The sequence below is a fragment of the Lithobates pipiens genome, unplaced genomic scaffold (assembly GCF_037356315.1).
Source record: "Lithobates pipiens isolate NorthernLeopardFrog02 unplaced genomic scaffold, aLitPip1_a1.2 Scaffold_8, whole genome shotgun sequence".
Classification (NCBI taxonomy): domain Eukaryota; kingdom Metazoa; phylum Chordata; class Amphibia; order Anura; family Ranidae; genus Lithobates; species Lithobates pipiens.
In genome coordinates this window covers 435,941,814-435,965,589 of record NW_027507903.1, presented here as the reverse complement: position 1 = coordinate 435,965,589, position 23,776 = coordinate 435,941,814, and the positions used below count along the sequence as shown (strand labels likewise).

The 23,776-nt window shown below is 45.0% G+C and overlaps 1 protein-coding gene across 2 annotated transcripts in view; it reads left to right on the top strand.

Moving 5' to 3' along the window:
- PDGFRB (platelet derived growth factor receptor beta) overlaps positions 1-23,776 on the top strand; it is a 213,194-nt gene that overhangs the window by 105,296 nt on the left and 84,122 nt on the right. For both annotated transcript variants that reach the window (XM_077474333.1, XM_077474332.1), the window contains 6 exons: positions 1,057-1,114; positions 3,421-3,720; positions 9,748-10,014; positions 10,623-10,750; positions 13,937-14,102; positions 22,927-23,116. In XM_077474333.1, the coding sequence (XP_077330459.1) occupies positions 1,093-1,114; positions 3,421-3,720; positions 9,748-10,014; positions 10,623-10,750; positions 13,937-14,102; positions 22,927-23,116 (1,073 nt within the window). In that variant the 5' untranslated portion in view covers positions 1,057-1,092. The remainder of the gene's footprint in view (positions 1-1,056; positions 1,115-3,420; positions 3,721-9,747; positions 10,015-10,622; positions 10,751-13,936; positions 14,103-22,926; positions 23,117-23,776) is intronic.

Sequence of the window (23,776 nt, the reverse complement as noted above, 5' to 3'; positions counted from 1 at the left end):
AGAGAAACTATGAAAAACTTTTTTTTTTCAACATTTTAGGCCTTTTTTCATTTTGAGTAGCAAAGAATAAAAAAAAAACAGTGCTGTTAAATACCACCAAAACAAAGCTCTATCTGTCGCAAAAAAAAAAAAAATGTCATATCGGTACAGTGTTGCATGACCACCCAATTGTCATTCAAAGTGTGACAGCGCTGAAAGCGAAAAATTGTCCTGGGCAGGAAGGGGTGAAAGTGCTGGTATTGCAGTGATGGCACCCAAACATGGGTTGCGCATTGTGCAGTAACTGCCATGCGTTTGGAATTGCAGACCGAATTACGGTGATTCTGCTCACAATTCCAAATCGCAAAATGTGACTGGAGCCTAAAACAGCAAACAGCATGGATTCATTATATGCAATGGGTAAAATTACATACACAAGAGGCAAAATCTACAAAGAGGAAATGCCCACCTCCGGTAAAAGCAAAAATCCTCCCTTACAGTGGTCATGCAGCTTTCTTGTTTATGTCTAGGAGAAAGTAAAAGCACTTTTATTTACCCAATCATGTGCTCCCTGGCAGACGGTGCTTCCCCATGTTGCAGCAGTGAACTGTCTCTCTGTGTTCATGTTTAGGGTAGGGCTATGGGCCCTGCATTGGTCTTGATGACATTAGAAGGCATCTGACCACTGGAGAGCAGGGGAGAAGAGGCTGTTGGGACCAGGCTAGCAGCACGGAGGAGCCAGCGGGTGGATCGTTCGAGTAAAACTGCTATCCCACGCCCCCTAGACATAATTAGTATTGAGTTTTTAGTGCAGGCAAAGCCTCCCTGCAAGGATTTTTACTTTCTCCTGGAGTTCTGGTTTAGCACAAGGTAATGGATCTTTATTTTTGCTCTGTAACTGTAAATTTTAAAAACTCATTGGCATTAGTTGGAAATAACTGTCACTTTATTTGAATTAGCTTTGTAAATTCAGCCTAATCTTTATTAGTGGGCTTTTCTTTTAAATATTACAAATCCCCAATTTACTGTAACTTTATATACAGCATTACTAATAGAACTACATGTTTGTCTTCACAGGATATTCAAGCAACTCCCAGTAAGGAGATTTAGAAGATGAATCTGTGTATAATTACAGGTAAGATTTATACTATAGGCTGGAATTAGGAACGCACAGGTTTTTGGGGTCAAAAAAATAAAAGTGTTTATCCAGCCAAAACTTTATTCTTAAGGGTCATTTATAATTGGGGGCAGAGATTGCTATCTGCTGTCATGCCCATCTGAGTAATAAAAATGTGGCCGTGGTGTGTAGCCAATGGAGCCTCTGTTTAATGAAGCAGAGAGAGTTCTGGGATTTTATACATGGACACCAATAGGTGTTCCACAAGAGGAATGAGAGGGAGGGCGACTATGTAGAGGTAAGCCAATGAGAAGGGAGTTGCAGTAGTCGAGGCAAGAGATGACCAGGGAGTGAATTAAGAGCTTTGTTGTGCCATTGGTTAGAAAGGGGTGTATTTTGGAGATGTTTCAGAGGTTGAGGCGTCAGGATTTGGACAATGATGGATGTGTTGCTTGAAGGTAAGTTCAGAGTCCAGGACTACACCTAGAACCTTGGCATGTGGGGATGGGCTTATAGTTGTGCCATCGATTTTGACAGAGAGATCAGGGGAAGGGTCATATGGAGGAGGAAAAATTACAAGTTTGGTTTTGGATAGATTTAGTTTGAGGAAGTGGTGTGACATCCAGACTGATATATCTGATAGTAAATTTGTGATAGGTGAGGAGACAGAGGGAGTGAGCTGAGGGGTAGAGACATAGATTTGGGTGTCATGAGCGTAGAGGTGGTATTGGAAGCCATGAGAGGCTACCAGTTGACCCAGGGAGGAGGTGTAAATTGAAAATAGGAGAGGTCCAAGAACAGAACCTTGGGGGACCCCAACAGAGAAAGGAAGAGGAGAGGAGGAAGTAGAGTTTTAAGAAATACTAAAGGTGCGGTTGAATATGTAGGAAGAGAACCAGTGAAGAGTACAGTCACGGAGACCAAAGGCATGGAGTTTTTTGAGGAGCAGGGGGTGGTCAACCATATCAGAGGCAGCAGAGAGGTCCAAGAGTAGGAGCACAGACTAGTGTCGATTGGTTTTGGCCGTTAGTAGATCGTTTGTTAGTTTTAGGAAAGTGGAGTGGAGTGTTGAGGACGAAATCCAGACTGAAGGGGATCAAGAAGGTTATTATCAGCGAGGGGGACGCTCAGTCGGTTGTACACCAGACGTTCGAGGAGTTTGCATAAGAAGGGGAGCAAGGAAATGGGGCGTAGGTTGTTAAGATTGTTTGGGTCCAGTGAGGGCTTTTTAAGTATGGGTCTGACAAGTGCATGTTTTAGAGAGTTGGAGAAGATGCCAGAAGAGAGGGAGAGATCGAAGATGTGGGTTAGAGAGTGTAGCATTGAGCCAGAGGGTGAACGTAGCATTTGTGAGGGAACAGGATCCAGAGGACAGGTGGTAAGGTGGACATTACCAAGTAGTTTAGCAACCTTGTCTATAGTGGTGGGGTTGAAAGAGGGAAGTAATGATTGTGCCTGTGGGCATGAAGTTTAAAGCATGGAGGGTACCGGAACAGTAGAGATCTCCACACGAATTGTATCTATCTTCTGTTTGAAGTGATTGGCGATCTCCTGGGCAGTGAGTGAGTTGGCGGGTGGAGGCGGTGGAGGACAAAGTAGAGAGTTGAAGGTAGGGAAGAGCTGACGGGGACAGGATGATAAGCTTCTAATAAGAGTGATAAAATAGGTCTGCTTAACAGAGAGGAGGCTGGAATTGTATTTTTGGAGGGCAGATTTATATTGGTTAAAATTTCTCTGAGACTTATTCTTATGCCACAGGCACTCGTGTTTGCCAAGGTTGAAGGGTATCGGGGCCTGATTCTGTGTGTAGTGAAGGGGTCCAGTGAGACCAGTGAGGCTAGAAGTGAAGCGTTGTAGACAGAAGTGGCTAGGTTGGTGCAGGATAAGGTTGAGATTTTGTCATAGAGGTTGTCGATAGCAGAGTAGAGAATAGAAGGGTTGAGATGATGTAGTTTTCTGCGGGTAAATTTTAGGCGGTTGGAGGGAGAGGAGGTGCAGGAGATGGAGAGAGTGAAACTAATAAGATGGTGATCAGAGAGAGGGAATGGATAGTTAGAGAGGTTGCATGGAGTGCAAAGGTGAGAGAAAACGAGGTCAAGGGTATTGCCTTCTGAGTGAGTAGGAGCGTATATCCACTGCTTCAGGTCAAAGGAGGAGGTTAGGCTGAGAAGTTTGGAAGGGGCAGGTGTGTTAGTCTTAATAGGGAGGTTGAAGTCTTCGAGAATGATTGTGGGGATTTCAGAGGAAAGAAATAATAACACTTAAATGAAAACAATGGGATAATATATTAACAAAAGTACATTTAATTTATCTTTTTTTTTTAGGTTTGTTAATATTCACTTGGAGAACCTCGTCCCTGGAAATCAACCCGAATGAATCAGAAATAGTGCTCAATCTTGACAGCACCTTCACTTTGAGCTGTTCTGCCAATAGGAAGATCATCTGGATGCACGATGAGCAGTTTGTTTCCTCCAGTCTGGATTACAGGGATGGCCTGTACACCAATATCCTTACCCTTTCTAATGTGAACGGGATCAACACAGGACTCTACTCCTGTCTGTACAATGAATCAACTAGCCAAGCAGATAAAGGAGACGTTAAATCTGTCTACATCTTTGTACCAGGTAAAAACAATTGCTATGATTTCATGCCAAAATCTACTGAACTTATTCTGAGCTTCTGTAAAAATGTTTTAAAGGAAAACAATAATGGTTTTGAAGTATTATTATTATTATTATTATTATTATTAATAATATTTTTTTATTATATCAAATATTTATTTCACAGTTGATACATTTAGGGTCCACATTCAAAGAAAGTATGATCCATTAGCACTACTGTCACTAATTTAGTGCTGAACTTTAGGCAGATATAAAAGACATAAAGTAATGCAGCACTATAGTCATCAATACATCATTAAACATATTTTTTAAATGCAAGCTGTGTAAGTAACGAAATTTGACCTGGTATCAGCCTCTTGCAGTTCTGGTGGAGCAGAGCTGGACTGTAAGAGAAAGATGCAACACCAGGTGCCAATCAGTCCTTGTGCTGGCAAGCATGTTGGTAGGAGAAGAGAGCAGGGTGACAGAAAGATGAGCTCCTCGCTTTGCTGATTCTCCTTTCACTGTCCAGTAACAGGCTGGGGTTGGTCAAGTACAACCTGGGCTCAGAGGAAGATTGAATAATGCTGGTCATCAGACAAGACATCTAGAGACAAAAAAAAATTACTAAGGGGGAAATCTCTAGGATGAAGATAAATATTGCAGAAAAAGACAACTTTGTTATTTTATCTCTTAATGGGTTTTTATTTTGGTATTTTTGGCTGGAATTCCTTAAATCATCAAATAGACAGACGATTTACAAAACTTTAATGAGAGAAGTCCAAGGGTCCAAGTTCCAAGGTTTGTGCAGTAATCTAGATGTTCTCAACCTCAGTCCTCAAGTACTCCCAACGAATCATGTTTTCAGGTTCTCCTTTTCTTTGCACAGCTACTTTAACCGCTTGAGACCCGCGCTATAGCCGAATGACGGCTACAGCGCGGACCTCCTTTGCCGGGACTACGTCTATTGACGTCGTCCCGTGCACGAGCGGCCTGCGCGCCCCCTGAGGGGCGTGCTCTGTGATCGGCGAGTCTATGAGACTCGCATGATCACCGATCCGAGCAAGGGGTCGATCCCGACCCCTTATCACAGGATCAGCTGTCAGCCAATGACAGCTGATCATGTGATACAACGGAGCCGGCAATCGGCTATTATTCCTCCTCGCGCTGACAGCGCGAGGAGAAAAAAAAAGAGCCGATCACCGGCGGCCGTGATCGGGACATCAGTCCCGATCACGGCCAGCCCTGCCAGTGCCCACCTGCCCCCTGCCAGTGCCACCTCAATAAAAAATAAGTGCCTCCGTCAGTGCCACCCAGCAGTGCCCATAGTGCCACCCAGCAGTGCCCACAGTCTGCCTCAACAAAGGTGCTGCACCCCAGTGCCACATATCCGTGCCCATCAGTGTCATCTACCAGTGCCCATCAGTGCCCATCAGTGCCGCCCATCAGTGCCCAGCAGTGCCACCTATCAGAGCCACCTATCAGTGCCACCTATCAGTGCCCATCAGTCCCATCTATCAGTGGTACCTATCAGTGCCCCTTAGTGTCACCCATCCGTGCCACCCATCCGTGCCACCCATCCGTGCCACCCATCCGTGCCATCTTATCTGTGCCCATCTTTGCCCATCAGTGCCGCCTTATCTGTGCCCATCGGTGCCGCCTTATCTGTGCCTAATAGTGCCGCCTTAACTATGCCTATCAGTGCCCACCAGTGCAGCCTATCAGTGCCCACCAGTGCAGCCTATCAGTGCCCACCAATGCAGCCTATCAGTGCCCACCAGTGCAGCCTATCAGTGCCGCCTCCTCAGCGCACTTCAATAAAGGAGAAAAATGACCTGTTTGCTAAATTTTATAACAAACTATTTAAACATGATTTTTTTTTTTGCATCTTTTTTTGTTTGTTTAGCAAAAAATAAAACTCCCAGCTGTAATTAAATACCACCAAAGAGAGCTCTATTTGTGGGGAAAAAATGATAAAAATTTCATTTGGGTACAGTGTTGTATGGCCGCGCAATTGTCATTCAAAGTGCATCAGCGCTGAAAGCTGAAAATTGGTCTGGGCATCAGGGGGGTTTAAGTGCCCAGTAAGCAAGTGGTTAAATCAATATCAATGGCATGGTATTGATAAGAGCTATTTTATCTAAGGGAAGTTCCCAAAATATGGCCCGTTGGGGATACTTAAGGGCTGAGGTTGATAACCACTGCAGTAACCAATTATTATTTTTTATTTTTTTCCAGAATCCAATAGAATTAATTTTGCACTGGTCTGTCATCAGCAGAGCGATATCCAGTTGCTTGTCATGGGTTACTGCACTTAAAGCAGGACCAAAGGCTGTCCATGCTCACTCCTCCCTCGTGCAATGTGTCATATGCAAGCTCACCCTCACACGTGCTGACATCTTCACCCAGTCTACTTCTGGGTTCAGGATCTTTTAGAATGGTTTACCATCTTGACTGGTCGTCCTGAGATGACAAAACTCTCTAGCATGTGCTAGGATCAGGGCAGCCATCAGAAATTCTGGGGCCCCTCACACAGCTTTAGGCCTGGGCACCCCGAGGCTTACCACCAAATCCACCCACTAGCCATCCCGCCAAGTCCTTCAGTGCCTCAGCCCCCTTACACCTGTACTCTCTCAGCCCCCTTCAAATCTGTACACTCTCAGCCCCCTCACACCTGTACGCTCTCAACCCCCCGCACACCAGTATGCTCTCAGCCCCCCCTCACGCCTGTACACTCTCAGCCCCCCTGCACACCTGTATGCTCTCAGCCCCCCCTCACACCTGTACACTCTCAGCCTCCCTTTCACACCTGTACGCTCTCAGCCCCCCCACACATCTGTACACTCTCAGCTTCCCCCTCGCACCTGTACGCTCTCAGCCTCCCTTTCACACCTGTACGCTCTCCCCCCCCCACACACCTGTACACTCTCAGCTTCCCCCTCACACCTGTACGCTCTCAGCCCCCCTCACACCTGTACGCTCTCAGCACCCCCACACACCTGTACACTCTCAGCTTCCCCCTCACACCTGTACGCTCTCAGCCCCCCCACCTGTACACTCTCAGCCCCCCTCACACCTGTACACTCTCAGCCTCCCTCTCACACCTGTACGCTCTCATCCCCCCTCACACCTGTACACTCTCAGCACCCCCGCACACCTGTACACTCTCAGCTTCCCCCTCACACCTGTACACTCTCAGCTTCCCCCTCACATCTGTACGCTCTCAGCACCCCCACACACCTGTACACTCTCAGCTTCCCCCTCACACCTGTACGCTCTCAGCACCCCCGCACACCTGTACACTCTCAGCATCCCTCTCACACCTGTACGCTCTCAGCCTCCCTCTCACACCTGTACGCTCTCAGCACCCCCGCACATCTGTAAACTTCCAGCTTACCCCTCACATCTGTACTCTCTCAGCCCCCCTCACACCTGTACACTCTCAGCCCCCCTCACACCTGTACACTCTCAGCCCCCCTCACACCTGTATGCTCTCAGCCCCCCTCACACCTGTATGCTCTCAGCCCCCCTCACACCTGTGTGCTCTCAGCCCCCCTCACACCTGTATGCTCTCAGCCCCCCTCACACCTGTGTGCTCTCAGCCCCCCTCACACCTGTATGCTCTCAGCCCCCCTCACACCTGTGTGCTCTCAGCCCCCCTCACACCTGTATGCTCTCAGCCCCCCCTCACACCTGTATGCTCTCAGCCCCCCTCACACAGGCATGTACACACACACACACACACACACAGGCATGTACACACACGCACACAGGTATGCACACACACACTCACGCACAGGCATGTACACACCCGCTGGCATGTACTAACTCATACAGAGGCATGTACACACACACACACACAGACATGTACACACACAGGCATGCAGGGCTGAAACTAGGGGAGGGGCATGGGAGGCAGCTGCCTGGCATGATGCATTGACGGGGGTACTGCTGACAGGCGCAGTGACAGTGGTAACTGGGAGCGAGAAGGAGAGAGCCAGAGGCGATGAGGACTGTGTTCTCTCTCCCTCTGCTATTCCCCACCCCTGAGGCTGTTTTCGGATCTGCTCAGAACTTGTAGCAGGGGCAGACTTTGGGCACTGCCTGGCAGGAGGATCAAGGGAGAGCAGGATAGGAGTGGAGGAGAAGACCATTGGGGGTACTCCTGTAGGGGCTTAGACAGCAAGGGGATCGGTGGTGATGCCCTGTACTTAGAGTTACCACCTCATCCCTTAAAACCATGAACACAAGTTCTGAGGCTAATTAAATGCAGATAAGGCACCAAGTGAGTTTAATTACCACCTTAATCAGCCACAGAACCTGTGTAATTAATATGTGTTTGGGTTTAAAGGGATGAGGTGGCAACCATACCTGTACTGGTCTCTTCAGTGGCTGAAAGCTGCACTCAGAACCGGGACAAGGGAGCGGCCTCCTGGGGCAGTGAGAGAAGAAGTGGCGGAATGAAGAGAGCCGGGAGGAGCAGCGCTGTGTTGTGCTCTCCAGCTCTCCTCTACTGTCAGCGCTCCTCCAGCACATTAGACAGAATTGCTCTCACATGGCATCACACTGTATACACACACAGTTTAATTATCGCTCCCATCTCCTCCAAGGACCGCTCATTGCAGCAGGAAATGTGGGTAGGGGCTGTAATCAAACTGTGTGTATACAGTGCGATGTGATGACATCCTGTCTCATGTGCTGACAATAGATGGGGAATGGGAGTTGGTGGGCAGTGGGAAGGTGAAAGGAGTCAGTGATATTAGATGGCATAAGAAACCACTGACTCCTTCACCGCAGATAATGCAATCATCGGATAACCCTGCTGATAGCATCCAGGATCCAGATACATTACAGGCATCAGTTATCTTAAAGCTCTAATTTTGGGGGGATGCAGGTGGTCTCCTGGTGTAGTATGGGGGGGATAGCAGAGTCCTCTCCTCTCTCTCACCCCTCCCTCTCTCTCACCCATCTCTTTCTCTCTCTTACATCCTCTCCCTCACCCTCTCTCATCTCTATCTCTCTCTCTCAACCCCCCACTCTATCTCCTACATCCTCTCCCCCACCCTCTCTCATCTCTCTCTCAACCCCCTCTCTATCTCCTACATCCACTCCCTCACTCCCTATCACTCCTCTCTCTCTCTTCCATCCTCTCCCTCACCCTCTCTCTCACCCCCCCTCTCTCTTACACCCTCTCCCTCTCTCATCTCTATCTCTCTCTCTCAACCCCCCCTCTCTATCTCCTACATCCTCTCCCCCACCCTCTCTTATCTCTCTCTCAACCCCCTCTCTCTCTCCTACATCCACTCCCTCACTCCCTATCACTCCTCTCTCTCTCTCTTCCATCCTATCACTTACCCTCTCTCTCAACCCCCCTCTCTCTTACATCCTCTCCCTCTTTCATCTCTATGTCTCTCTCAACCCCCCTCTCTATCTCCTACATCCTCTCCCTCACCCTCTCTCATCTCTCTCTCTCTCTCAACCCCCTCTCTCTCCTACATCCTCTCCCTCACTCCCTATCACTCTCTATCACCCCCCTCTCTCTCTCTCTCTCTTACATTCTCGCTCTCACACCTTCCCTCACCTTCCACTCTCTCTCACCCCCCCCCTCTTTATCTCTCACCTCCTCTCTGCCCCCTTACCTCTCTCTTTCTCACTCACCCTACTCTCTAACCCCCCCTCCCCCATCTCTCCCCTCTCTCACCCCTCTCTCTCTCACACCCCCTTTCTCACTCCCTTCAGCAGGACAGAGAAGCCAGGAACCCCCGGTGGGGGACCCAAAAAGAAGAGGACCAGGGCTGCTTTGTGCAAAACCATGACATAAAATGTTTGTTATTAAAAAAAACAAAAAACAAAGAATAAAAAACAAGCCTTTACTATTACTTTGATGCAGGTGATAAATTGAAGATGTCCCTTCTCACTATAGCCAACACATACATTTCCCCTTGCTCACATATTAAGCCTCCACTGTATATCCCCTATAATAATATATCTAAGCTAACTGGTTTGTTTCTTGCATTATTATTGAGCTCTTGCCTTCTACTCTCTGCCCAGATCCCGAAATGTGGTTTCTGCCAATCAAGGAAAATGAAGAGTTCTTAATTGTTCCACTGAACAGCAAAAATACAATTCCTTGCCGAGTGACTTACCCTAATGCTACAGTGACTCTTCACAAGATGATAGGAGATACTGAAATCCCTTATCCATATGACAACAAGAAAGGTTTCACTGGATATTTTGAAGATCAGAACTATTATTGTAAAGCTTCTCTGGATGAGAAGGAAGTTTCTTCTACTTCATTTTATATCTATAGTTTGCAAGGTAAAATGATCTCCTAAAATATAAAAATGAATTTGCAGGTTTTTAGTGGACCCCAGTGGGGGTGTATCTTTGCAGTATTGAAAATCACACCAAAGACTCCAGAATAAACAGGTATTTATTTGTTGGGACAACCTAGAGATTTAGAATGTACATATCAATACAATCTTCACGATCCATTCCTCAGATGTAAATATGCTATTTAGTGGTCAAACAAAATACTTAATGCCCAACTCTAGGTTGGGCACAAAGTAAGTATTTTCGCAAGCCATGTCATATTATTATGAAAGTAAAAATAATTAATAAAATGCAACCCTGGAATCATAATACAGAGATACCTTTGGTTTATACAATCCACTAATGATGTTCATAATCATTGATGGACACAAAAAAATAGTCAGTCTATAGAAAACCATTACACATATGTGAGTAGGGCTGTAAGGATTCCAAACCCCTGCTTATAGTAAATGAAAGAGCATAGTATCCTAGACCTACTACCCAGTTGCTGATTTGTGATGTTTGTATTGAATTCCTTTTGGTTTATATGCATTCCACTACTGTACCATTACTATTTATGCAAACATGCATGTCCTTTTATATTTATTTTCTAGTCTCCACTATCAACATGGACATTACCCCCGTACAAAGCACTGTTGCCATTGGGGAAAACATCACCATTAAATGCACGGTTATGGATAACGAAATTCTTAATTTTACCTGGGAGTATCCAGGTAGGAAGGTGGGTAATATGTTAAATAAAAATCATTCAGTGTTAACTTATTTCAATATGTCTCCAGTTTAGGGTGGATGCTGGAGGATGTTAAGCCACCTACAATTTTTTTAATTTCTTAGGGTCCCTGATAGTGATATCCCCACACCTGCTATGTCTGCTATGCTATGGCTGGAACAGCAAAAAAAAAAAACCCACTTCTGAGCATCCTCACATTCTCAGGATGCCTAAAGCGCATAACCACTTCAATACAGATCACTTTTACCCCCTTCCTGCCCAGGCCAATTTTCAGCTTTCAGGTTTTGGAAAAAAAATGTTTTCTTTGTTTTATGTTATAACGTTTTCTAAATAAGTACGTTTTCTCCTTCACTGATGGGCATTGATAAGGCAGCACTGGTGAAGTGGCACTAATATGCACCATTGATGGGCACTGAAATGCAGCACTGATAGGTGGCGCTGGCAATGATGGGCATTGATAGCCAGCAATGATTGGCACTGCTAGGCATCACTAATGGGTGGCACTGATAGATGGCACTGATGGGTGGCACTGATAGATGGCCTGATAGGCAGCACTGATGAGGAGGCACTGACTGGCATCCTTGATGGGCCCTGACTGGCATCCCTGATGGGCACTGATTGGCATCCCTGGTGGTCACTGATTGGCATACTTGGGGGGCACTTGTGAGCATCACTGCTGAGCATCACAGATAGGCACTGCTGATGGGGTTGCACTGATAATCACTGCACATTATCAGTGCAGATCCCCCCACCAGGAGAGCCACTTATTGGCTCTCCTTTATGCAGGCCCTATCAGCGCGAATAGAGGAATGCCGATTACCTTCATTTTCTAGTTATGCTGTGATCAGCTGTGATTTGGCACATGGTAAAGAGCCTATGTCATAGGCTCTTTATTAACACACTGCACTAGCAATTGCCGGTTTGTTCTGCTGGACATCATATGATGCCCAGCCAGGATAATGAAACCCCTGCCCGGCCAACATTCTGCTATAGACGGGATGTAGTTAAAGACCGGGAGAGATATTATGAATGTACCAATTATCTCTAAATATCTTGTAGGCATGTGCAAGTCTTCTTTCTACCTGTAGGTGACACCATGCCAATACTACAGGGGAAGGGGTGTCTGTTAAGAGACATTGGGGTTATTTATGAAAGGCAAATCCACTTTGCACTACAAGTGCAAAGTGCACTTGAAATTGCACTGAAAGTGCACTGTGAAGTGCAGTCACTGTAAATCTGAGGGGTAGATCTGAAATGATTGGAAGCTCTGCTGATTTTATCATCCAATCATGTGTAAGTTAAAATACTGTTTTTTATTTTCCTTGCATGCCCCCCTCGGATCTACAGCGACTGCACTTCCAAGTACACTTTCAGTGCAAATTCAAGTGCACTTTGCACTTGTAGTGCAAAGTGGATTTGCCTTTTGTAAATAACCCCCATTGTTTCCTTGGGGACTCTGTTTGACCTCTCTGGGGAAAAAAGGTGATACCCAATTCTCATAAGAGTTTGAACAGTCATCTTAACAGGGGAGCCTTTAAATAGATGATCCCATGTCATTTGGCGCGTTGAGCAAGTGGCAGGCTAGGGTGAGGAGCCCACTGCATAGGGACAACACTTGGGTTCAAGTTCTTGGTGAGTAGCTACAGTGTAAGGGACACTGTCTGGGGCCAATAACTCTCCAAAGATCCATTTTAGTGGGATAGTGCTATCCGATTACACCACATACTGCCACTCCTCCTGCAGAATCCATCCCCCAATAATGTTATTATTAGTGTATAGCTAGGTACACACTATAAGATTTTTCAACCCAACGGATTTTCCAGAAGACTATGTCCGACGGTCTTCCCGACGGACATTCGGTAGACTTCCGACGGACTTTCCAAATGAATGGACTTGGCCGCACACAATCACCCCAAAGTCCGATGGATTCGACCGTGATGATGTACGACCGGACTAGAATAAGGAAGTTCATAGCCAATAGCTGCCCTAGCGTCTGTTTTCGTATGTTGGACTAGCATACAGATTTTTCGACCACACTCGAGTCCGTTGGAAAGATTTGAAACATGTTCTAAATCTAAAGTCCATCTGATTTTTCGACAGCAAAGGTCCGATGAAGCCCACACACGGTCAAATTGTCTGATGGATTCGCTCCGTCGGACCTTTGCTGTCAAAGTCCGGCCAAGTGTACACAGCATAAGACCAGCTTCTGCAGAACAGACAGCTGTACACTCAGCCAAAAGGCCAAAAGTTGGCTGGTTCTTGCCCAAACCAACCGTTTTTGACAGATTCTTTTGTACCGCACAGTATATTGGGAGCTGTGCTGGACTGTATTCTGGCACTGAATCATATCCTAAGAAGAATAACAGGTGTGTAGAGTAAAATAGACTGAACTCTCTCCTTGTGCTGAGATTTATCACAGCATGACTCCATGTAATGCTTTTATAAAAGAACCATGGAGGCAAGCTGAGCACAGGGAAGGGCAGGACACAACTACTCATACATTTCTTTCTCCTACTCACAGAGTGTCCGCAATAAAGATATTTTCTGCAGAGAGAAAAGAATGTATCAATACCATGAGTTCTGTCCCTCCCTCTCCCTGCTCAGTCAGCCTCTGCAGTTCTTTTATGAAGTATTCTTTAGAGTCAAAATAAATATTTACAAGGAATTATATACAATATGTCAATGTAAAAAATGTAATTGTGTATACTAAAGAAAATGGCAAAAAAAATTAACTGGATACTGGAATCTGGAAGCTAGTGTTCCATATATAGTGACATCTTGCATTTGGCTGCCATAGTTCCGTCATATTAGGCGACCCGTCAAAACTTGTAATGGAAATTACATTCAGTCACGCCATCTTGGTACACCCTGCACTCAGTTGCCAGTATCAAAACAGCAATTTATCCAAAGCTCCAATTACTGATGGTTTACAGTAACTGGCACGTGATTGGAGATCTTGATGAATTGGCTATTTTGACAGAACACGTGCATTGCAAAAAGAAGATCAAAGACCCATAGAGGACATCACTTGGTCATAAATAAGATATTTAGTGAAAACACAATGGTTTTATTTGAAAATTTCAATAACATGTTAATAAGGAGTAAAAGGAGGAACCAAGAAAAGTAAAAAATAATCAACGTAACAGACCTGATGATTTTTTATTTTTTTTATTTTAGGTAGGAAGGCCTGCTGTTGTGGAACATCTCATACCTAGTAATTCTGTAAGTTCTGTCTTGAAAATACTAAATGCCACTGAGGAGGACTCAGGAACTTATACTTGCACAGTGGAAGAAGTGTATTCTGGAGACTTTGAAATGAAAGATGTCAACATTACTGTCATTGGTATGAAACCACTGGTTATAATGCCCATCCCCATGTAATACATTTAACAATATAAGATATATATATATATATATATATATATATATATATATATATATAGTGGAACCTCGGATTGCGAGTAACGTGGTTAACGAGCATTTCACAATACAAGCACTGTATTTTTAAAAATTGTAACTCGGTTTGCGAGTGTTGTTTCACAAAACTAGCACAATTCAGGCCAAAGTAGTATGCAGTACCATGTCTGACCTGAGGCCGGCAGGCGCTGTTCGGAAATGCACAGAAAGGTCTGAGGACAGCTCGGCTGACCTTAGAAAATCTCAAGTCTTTCCGAGGTTTGCCGAGGTCAGCCGAGGTGTCCTTGGGCATTTTCGGCCATTTCTGATGCTCTCCAGCCATTGAAGTCAATGCGGAACTAATTATTTTTGTTTCCATTTACTTCAGTGGGGAAACTCGCTTTAATATGCAAGTACTTTGGATTACAAGCATTGTCCTGGAAAGGATTATGCTCATAATCCGAGGCTCCACTATATATATATATATATATATATATATATATATATATATAGTGATTTTTGTAAATATTTTATTATATCGTTTCATGTGACAACACTGAAGAAATTACATTTTGCTACGGTAGTAGTGAGTGTACAGCTTGTATAACAGTGTACATTTGCTGTCCCCTCAAAATAACTCAACAAACAGTGAAAATGTTCAAATTAGGCCCAATTAGCCATTTTTTCTCCCTGGTGTGTCATGTGACTCATTAGTGTTACAAGGTCTCAGGTGTGAATGGGGAGCAGGTGTGTTAAATTTGGTGTTATCGCTCTCATTCTCTCATACTGGTCACTGAAAGTTCAACATGGCATCTCATGGCAAAGAACTCTCTGAGGATCTGAAAAAAAAAAGGATTGTTGCTCTTTGTAAAGATGGCCTAGGCTATAAGAAGATTCCTAAGACCCTGAAACTGAGCTGCAGCATGGTGGCCAAGACCATAAAGTGGTTTAACAGGACAAGTTCCACTCAGAACAGGCCTCGCCCTGGTCGACCGAAGAAGTTGAGGGCACGTGCTCAGCATCATATCCAGAGGTTGTCTTTGGGAAATAGACGTATGAGTGCTGCCAGCAGAAGGGGTGGGGGGTCAGCCAGTTGTGCTCAGACCCTACGCTGCACACTGCATCAAATTGGTCTGCATGGCTGTTGTCCCAGAAGGAAGCCTCTTCTAAAGATGATGCACAAGAAAGGTTGCAAACAGTTTGCTGAAGACAAGCAGATTAAAGACATGAATTACTGGAACCCTATCCTGTGGTCTGATGAGACCAAGATAAACTTATTTGGTTCAGGTGGTGTCAAGCGTGTGTGGCAGTAACCAGGTGAGGAGTACAAAGACAAGTGTGTCTTGCCTACTAGACATATGCCAAATGCATTTTCGTCAGAATTCCAGGGATTTTCATGTTCGTTTTAACAAAACGATAATGAACACGCAGAATCCAAAAGATCCAAAATAAAAAAATGCTTTATTTTCGTATCCATTATATTTTCGTATTATTGCGACAACAGTTCGATATAGATAGATAGAAGATTCCACATCACAGTGACAATAGTTATCTGTGCCTATCGAACCTGCGGTTATTAGTCTATTAGTCCAAGATTATTCGACATAGAGAGAAAAGTTTCGACATTGTAAAGACAATAGTAAAAGAGCTGTTAGTGGTCGCTGCGTCAACATGAAGATTTGACAAAGCAGCTAAAAACATACGATCCCCATGAGTGGACATTTAGGTTCAAATTATAATTATTACTAGTCAAACAACATTAGAATTCTACCATAGCTTGTTGGCGGAGCAATCGACTGGAAATGTACGATCGTGGTGTCGTACAGTTTTGCTGCTTCGTCAAATCTTCTTAGAACATCTGACAGACACCATAAGCCTTCAATTGACAGATTCGACCTTAATTCATTTGGATTTTCGTACAAATGCATTTTTTTTATGAAACAAAATAAATAAAAACTAATTTCAGGAGTAACTAAATGCATGTATTTTTCGGAAGAAAACTGAAATTCCGAAATAAAATATTTCAGTGTTGCCTGTCTAGTGCCTACAGTCAAGCATGCTGGTGAGAGTGTCATGGTCTGGGGCTGCATGAGTGCTGCCGCCACTGCTGAGTTACAGTTCATTGAGGGAACCATGAATGCCAGCATGTACTGTGACATACTGAAGCAGCGCATGATCCCCCTCCCTTCGGAGACTGGGCCGCAGGGCAGTATTCCAACATGATAATGACCCCAAACACACCTCCAAGGTGACCACTACCTGGCTAAAGAAACTGAGGGTAAAGGTGATAGACTGGCAAAGCATGTCTCCAAACCTAAACCCTACTGAGCATCTGTGGGGCATTCTCAAACGGAAGGTGCAGGAGGAGTGGAAGAGGACTCCAGTGGCAAACTGTGAAACTCTGGTGAACTCAATGCGCAAGAGGTTTAAGGTAGTGCTGGAAAATAATGGTGGCCACACAAAATATTGACACTTTGGGCCTAATTTGGACATTTTCATTTAGGGGTGTACTCACTTTTGTTGCCAGCGGTTTAGACATTAATGGCTGTGTGTTGAGTTATTTTGAGGGGACAGCAAATTTACACTTATACAAGCTGTACACTCACTACTTTACATTGTAACAAAGTGTCATTTCTTCAGGTTGTCACATGAACAGATATAATAAAATATTTACAAAAATGTGAGTGTACTCACTTTTGTATGACACTGTGTGTATACAGTTGTGTTCATAAGTTTATATACCCTGGCAGAATTTATGATTTCTTGGCCATTTTTCAGAGACCATGAATGATAACACAAAAACTTTTCTTTCACTCACATTTATTATCAATAAACTGTGTTTACTCTTTTTAAATCATAATGACAACAGGAACTACTCAAATAACCCTGATCAAAAGTTTAAATACCCCAGGTCTTAATATCGTGTATTGCCCCCTTTAACATCAATGACAGCTTGATGTCTTTTGTAGTATTTGTGGATGAAGCTCTTTATCTTCTCAGATGGTAAAGCTGTCCATTCCTCTTGGTAAAAAGCCTCCAGTTCCTGTAAATTCTTGGGCTTTCTTGCAGGGGCAGACAGACAACTGATGGGGCCCCCGGGCAATAGAAGATCATGGGGCCCCCTGCATCCCAAGCCACACCTGGACAGGGGGACATTGGGGGGAGCACAAAGGGAGACACTGGGGGGGGGAGCACACAGGGGGAGACTGGGAGGGGGAGAGCGCACATGGGGACACTGGGGGAGGGAGAGGGCACAGGGGGACACTGGGGGAGGCAGAAGGCACAGGGGGACACTGGGGGGAGCACACAGGGAGACCCTGGGAGGGGGAGAGCACACAGGGAGACCCTTGAAGGGGGAGAGGACTCAGGGGGACACTGGGGGAGAGAGAGGGCACAGGGGGACACTGGGGAGGGGGTAAGCACACAGGGGGACACTGTGGGGGGAAGCACACAGGGGGACACTGTGGGGGGAAGCGCACAGGGGGACACTGTGGGGGGTGGGGAGCATACAGGGGGACACTGTGGGGAGGAAGCACACAGGGGGACAATGTGGGGAGGAAGCACACAAGGGGACACTGTGGGGGGAGAGTACACAGGGGGGCACTGTGGGGGGGAGAGCACACAGAGGGACAGCGTGGGGGGGAGCATACAGGGGGGACAGTGTGGGGGGAGAGCACAGAGGGAGACACTGTGGGGGGGAGCACATAGGAGGACACTGTGGGGGGGAAACATACAAGGGGACAGTGTGGGGGGGAGACCATACAGGGGGACACTGTGAGGGGGAGAGAACACAGGGGGACAGCACACAGGGGGACACTGTGGGCGGGGGAGAATAGAGGGGGACACTCTTGGGGGGGAGAGCACAAAGGGGGACACTCTGGGGGGGGCACATTGAGGGACACTGTGGTGGGAGAGCATACAGGGGGACACTGTGGGGGGAGAGCATGCAGGGGGGACAGTGTGGGGGGACACCGTGGGGGAAAGCATACAGGGGGCAGTGTGGGGGGGCACTGTGGGGGAGAGCATGCAGGGGGGACAGTGTGGGGGGACACCGTGGGGGAAAGCATACAGGGGGCAGTGTGGGGGGGCACTGTGGGGGAGAGCATACAGGGGGACAGTGTGGGGGGAGAGCATACAGGAGGGCAGTGTGGGGGGAGAGCATACAGGGGGGCAGTGTGGGGGGAGAGCATACAGGGGGGGCAGAGTGGGGAGGGGGAGAGCACACTGAAGTGTGGCCCGGACCCCATACATCTGTACTTCACTCACCCCAGTCACCCGATGCCTGTAATAATACCGCTAACAGCGCACTGCTCCCCGATGGCCCTTCCTCTCTTCGCATCCGTCCTAGGTGATGTTGCGTACAGTGCAAGCACCTGCGATGGACGGGAGGGAAGGAGGGGCCGGCGGGGAGCAGCGCGCTGTTAGCGGTATTATTACAGCCATTTCAAGGGGCCTCTCGTTGGGCCGGGCCCTCGGGCGGCGTCCGAGTGACCGATGGGTCAGTCCGCCCCTGTTCTCTTGCATGAACTGCACGTTTGAGATCTCCCCAGAGTGGCTCAATGATATTGAGGTCAGGAGACTGAGGTGGCCACTCCAGAACCTTTACTTTATTCTGCTGTAGCCAATGACAGGTCAACTTGGCCTTGTGTTTTGGATCATTATCATGTTGGAATGTCCAAGTACGTACCATGCGCAGCTTCCTGGCTGATGAATGCAAATGTTAGACATGTGCACACTGAAATATTTTCTTTCGGAATTTCATTTTCGTCTGAAAATTTATTTAGTTACTCCCGAAATTCATTTTTATTTATTTAGTTTTGTTAAAAAATCCATTCGTCTGAAAATCCAAAATAATTAAGGTTGAATCTGTCATTGAAGGCTTATGGTGTCTGTGGAATGTTCAAGAAGATTCGACGGAGCGGTAAACTGTACAATGCCGCAATCGTACATTTCCGGTTGAATGTTCCGCCTACAAGCTATATTAGAATTCTAATGTTGTATGACACTAGTAATAATTATATTTATTAATTATTATTGCTAGTCAACCAACATTAGAATTCTTCTATAGCCTATGAGCGGAGCATTTGACCATAAATGACTGCTTCGTCCAATCTTCTTGTCGAATCTTCTATCTCTATGTCGAATAATCTTGGACTAATAGAGTTAGGTTAGGCACATTGGACCGTTTTTGCTATTGTCTCTATAATGTCAAATCTTTTCTATCTATGTAGAATAATCCTCAACTAATAGAGCTAAGGTTAGGCACATTCGACCAAAGGTTCGATGGACACAGATCGCTATTGTCAGCGTCATGTCGAATCTCCTATCTATATCGAACTGTTGTCGTAATGAAAATAAAGCATTTGTTTATGTCGGATCTTTCAGTTTTCGGATTCTGCACGTTCGTTATCGTTTGTTAAAATGATAACGAAAATACCCAAAATTCTGACGAAAATGCATTCGGACAAAAACAAATGCACATGTCTAGCAAATGTTCCTCCAGTATTTTTTGATAACATACTGCATATATCTTGCCATCAATTTTGACCAAAGTTCCTGTGCCTTTGTAGCTCACACATCCCCATCAACAATCCATCTCCGGTGTTTCACAGTAGGAACGGTGTGCCTTTCATCATAGGCTTTGTTGGCTCCTCTCCAAATGTAGTGTTTATGGTTGTGGCCAAAAAGCAAAATTTTAGTCTTATCACTCCAAATGACTTTGTGCCATAAGGTTTGAGGCTTGTCTCTGTGCTGTTTGGCATATTGTATAATACTTTGTGGCATTTGTGTAGTAATGACTTTCTTCTGGCGACTCGACCATGCAGCCCATCTTTCTTCAAGTGCATCTTGAAACAGCCACACCACATGTTTTTTAGAGAGTCATGTATTTCATCTGAAGTTATTTGTGGGTTTTTCTTTGCATTCTGAACAATTTTCCTGGTAGTTGTGGCTGAAATTTTAGTTGGTCTACCTGACCGTGGTTTGGTTTCAACAGAACACCTAATTTTCCACTTCTTGATTAGCGTTTGAACACTGCTGATTGGCATTCTCAATTCTTTGGATATCTTTTAATATCCCTTTCCTGTTTTATAGTTCAACTACTTTTTCCCGCAGACCCTTTGACAATTCTTTTGCTTTCCCCATGACTCAGAATCCAGAAATGTCAGTACAGCACTGGATGAAAGATGCAAGTGTCAGTCAGGAGTCCAGAAACTCATTGACCTTTTATACACCCACACACTAATTAGAAGCAAACATCACAAGCAAGGATGGTTACCTTTAATAGCGATTCAAACCCCTTTGTGTCAACTTGTGTGCATGTTATCTGGCCAAAATCATCAGGGTATGTAAACTTCTTATCAGGGTCATTTGGGTAGTTCCTGTTGTCATCATGATTTAAAAAGAATAAATATTTTTGATTGATAATAAATGGCTTCAACCAAACACTAACCATGAGTGAAGGAAAAGTTTTTGTGTTATCATTCATATTCTCTGAAAAATGCCAAGAAATCATAAATTCTGCCAGGATATGTAAACTTATGAGCACTAATATATATACAATGCCTTGAAAGAGTATTCACACCCCTTGAAATTTCCCACATTTTGTCATGTTACAACCAAAAACGTAAATGTATTTTATTGGGATTTTATGTGATAGATCAACACAAAGTGCCACATAATTGTGAAGTGTAAGGAAAATGTTTTTCACATTTTTTTACAAATAAATATTTAAAAAGTGTGGTGTGCATTTGTATTCAGCCCCCTTTACTCTGATACCCATGGTAAGTTGTGAAGAGCTGAAGAGATCCACAGCTCAGGTAGGAGAATCTGTCCACAGGACAACTATTAGTCATGCACTCCACAAATTTGGCCTATATAGAAGAGTGGCAAGAAGAAAGCCATTGTTGAAAGAAAGCCATTTTTTAGCTGCGGATTTGCGGCGGATTTGCGGCGCATTTCAGCCGCTAGCGGGGAGCTTTTACCCCCCGCTAGTGGCCACGAAAGGGTTAAAACCGCCGGCAATACGCCGCAATAGCGGCGTTTTGCCGGCGGCATTACAGCACTGCCCCATTGATTTCAATGGGGAGCAGCGGTGGAGGAGCAGTAAACACACTGCTCCTTCACCGCTCCAAAGAAGCTGCTGGCAGGACTTTTTTCTGACGTCCTGCCAGCGCACCGCTGTAGTGTGAAAGCCCTCAGGGCTTTCACACTGCACACAATGGTGCAGCTTCTTTAGGGCGGATTGCAGGCGTTATTTCTAACGCTATAGCGCCTGCAAAATGCCCTGGTGTGATCCCATTAGCAGTCTGTGAGAAGCCATATGGGGGACTCGGCAAACATGTGGAAGAAGGTGCTCCAGTCAGACAAGACCAAAATTGAAATTTTTGGCCTAAAAGCAAAATGCTATGTGTGGTGGAAAACTAATACTGTACATTACCCTGAACACATCATCCCCACCGTAAAACATGGTGGTGGCAGCATCATAAGCTGGTCAGAGTTGATGAGAAGATGGATGGAGCCAAACACAGGGCAATCTTATGCCCCGTACACACGAGCGGACTTTTCAACATCCAAAGTCCGTCAGACCGAGTCCGTCAGACTATCCGATCGTGTGTGGGCTGCAACGGACTTTAGCTTCGCAAAAGTCTGACGGACTTTAGAAATGAAGCATGCTTCAAATTTTCCCGACGGAACTCCGCCGGACCCGGTCCCCTTCGAAAAATCCGCTCGTGTGTATGCTACTCCGACGGACTAAAACCGACGCTAGGGCAGCTATTGGCTACTGGCTATGAACTTCCTTATTCGAGTCGGGTCGTACGTCATCACGTTCGAATCCGTCGGAGTTTAGTGTGATCGTGTGTGGCCAAGTCCGTTCGGCCGAAAAGTCTGTCAGAACTCCGTCGGAACTCCGGCGGAACTCCTTTGGAAGTCTGTCGGACATAAGTCCTCTCGTGTGTACGGGGCATTAGAAGAAAACTTGTTAGAGTCTGCAAAAGACTTGCAAAAGACTTGAGACTGGGGTAGAGATTCACCTTGCAGCAGGAGAACGACCCTAAACATACAGCCAGAGCCACAATGGAATGGTTTAGATCAGTGGTTCTCAACCCTGTCCTCAAGTACCCCCAACAGGCCATGTTTGCAGGTTTTCCTTCATCATGCACAGGTGCTTTTAATCAGAGTCAATGGCTTGGTATTTTAGACTATTTTACTGCTATTTTATCTAAGAGAAATTCCCAAAACATGGCCCTAAGGACAGGGTTAAGAACCAAGCATAGCATATCAAAGCATATTCATGTGTTAGAATTGCCCATTCAAAGTCCAGACCTAAATCCAATTGAAAATCTGTGGCAAGACTTGAAAATTGCTCTTCACAGATGCTTTTCATCCAATCTAACAGAGTTTGAGCTATTTTGCAAAGGAGAATAGGCAAAAATGTCACTCTTTAGATGTGAAAAGCTGGTAGAGACATCCCCAAAAAGACTTGCAGGAGTAATTGCAGCAAAAGGTGCACGCCACACTTTTCACATATTTATTTGTAAAAAATGTTGAAAACCATTTATCATTTTCCTTCCACGTCACAATTATGTGCCAATTTGTGTTGGTCTATCACATAAAATCCCACTAAAGAACATTTACATGTTTGGTTGTAACATGACAAAAAAAATGTGGGAAATTTCAAGGGGTATGAATACTTTTTCAAGGCACTGTATACATATTTATTTAACCTGCATAACTATTGTATCGTTTAAGTATCTCTTAATCTCTTTTAGGAAAGGGATATGTGAAGATGCACACGGAAGGCACTTTACTGCCTGCTAAACTACATCAAAGCACATCCATTGGGGTATCCATTGAATCTTACCCCAGACCCACCATTGAGTGGTTAAAAGGTGACCATCTGCTGACTGGAATTAATAACAGCCTTGTGAACATTGCAATCGAAAAAACTGCTGAGAACACGTGAGCTTTTTAATTTTTTTTAATTTTTTTTTACTTGTATGTGGTTCTGTTTTTAAAAACTGTAACCAACAGAAAAAAGTTGCTCATAATAATCAGGTTTTAGTGACATTGGTCCAGAAAAAATAGGTAGAAGGGGATAAAGAAGTGGCATGAAAAGGGTGTGTCTTATTCAAGATACACGTTATTATATTTAATTTATCTAAATTCCAATGTATTAATTTGTTAATTGACTGAATTGGTCATGGAAAGAAACTGCTGCATGTATGAAGTGCAGGACCATACCTGTAGCAGCCTCCCAACAGCCTGGATTTAGTAGTGATAGGTAGGTTTGGAAAATCCAAGTGTTATAGGTCAAAGAGAGCACCAACTAAAAAATCCTTAGCAGTCCAAGCCTTACTAATTAAACTGTAAATACCAGCACTGACTGTTATTTATAACATCCTACGTATGCAGATTAATCTGCTAAGGAGTATTGTTGAGTCCACTTAACATCCTGCCATTTCATTCAGCCCTGATGAAGAGGGATTGTGTGTAGGGATGAGCTGAACACCCCCCTGTTCGGTTTGCAGCAGAACATGTGAACAGGCAAAAAATTTGCGCGAACACCGTTAAAGTGTATGAAACACGAACATGAAAAATCAAAGGTGCTAATTTTAAAGG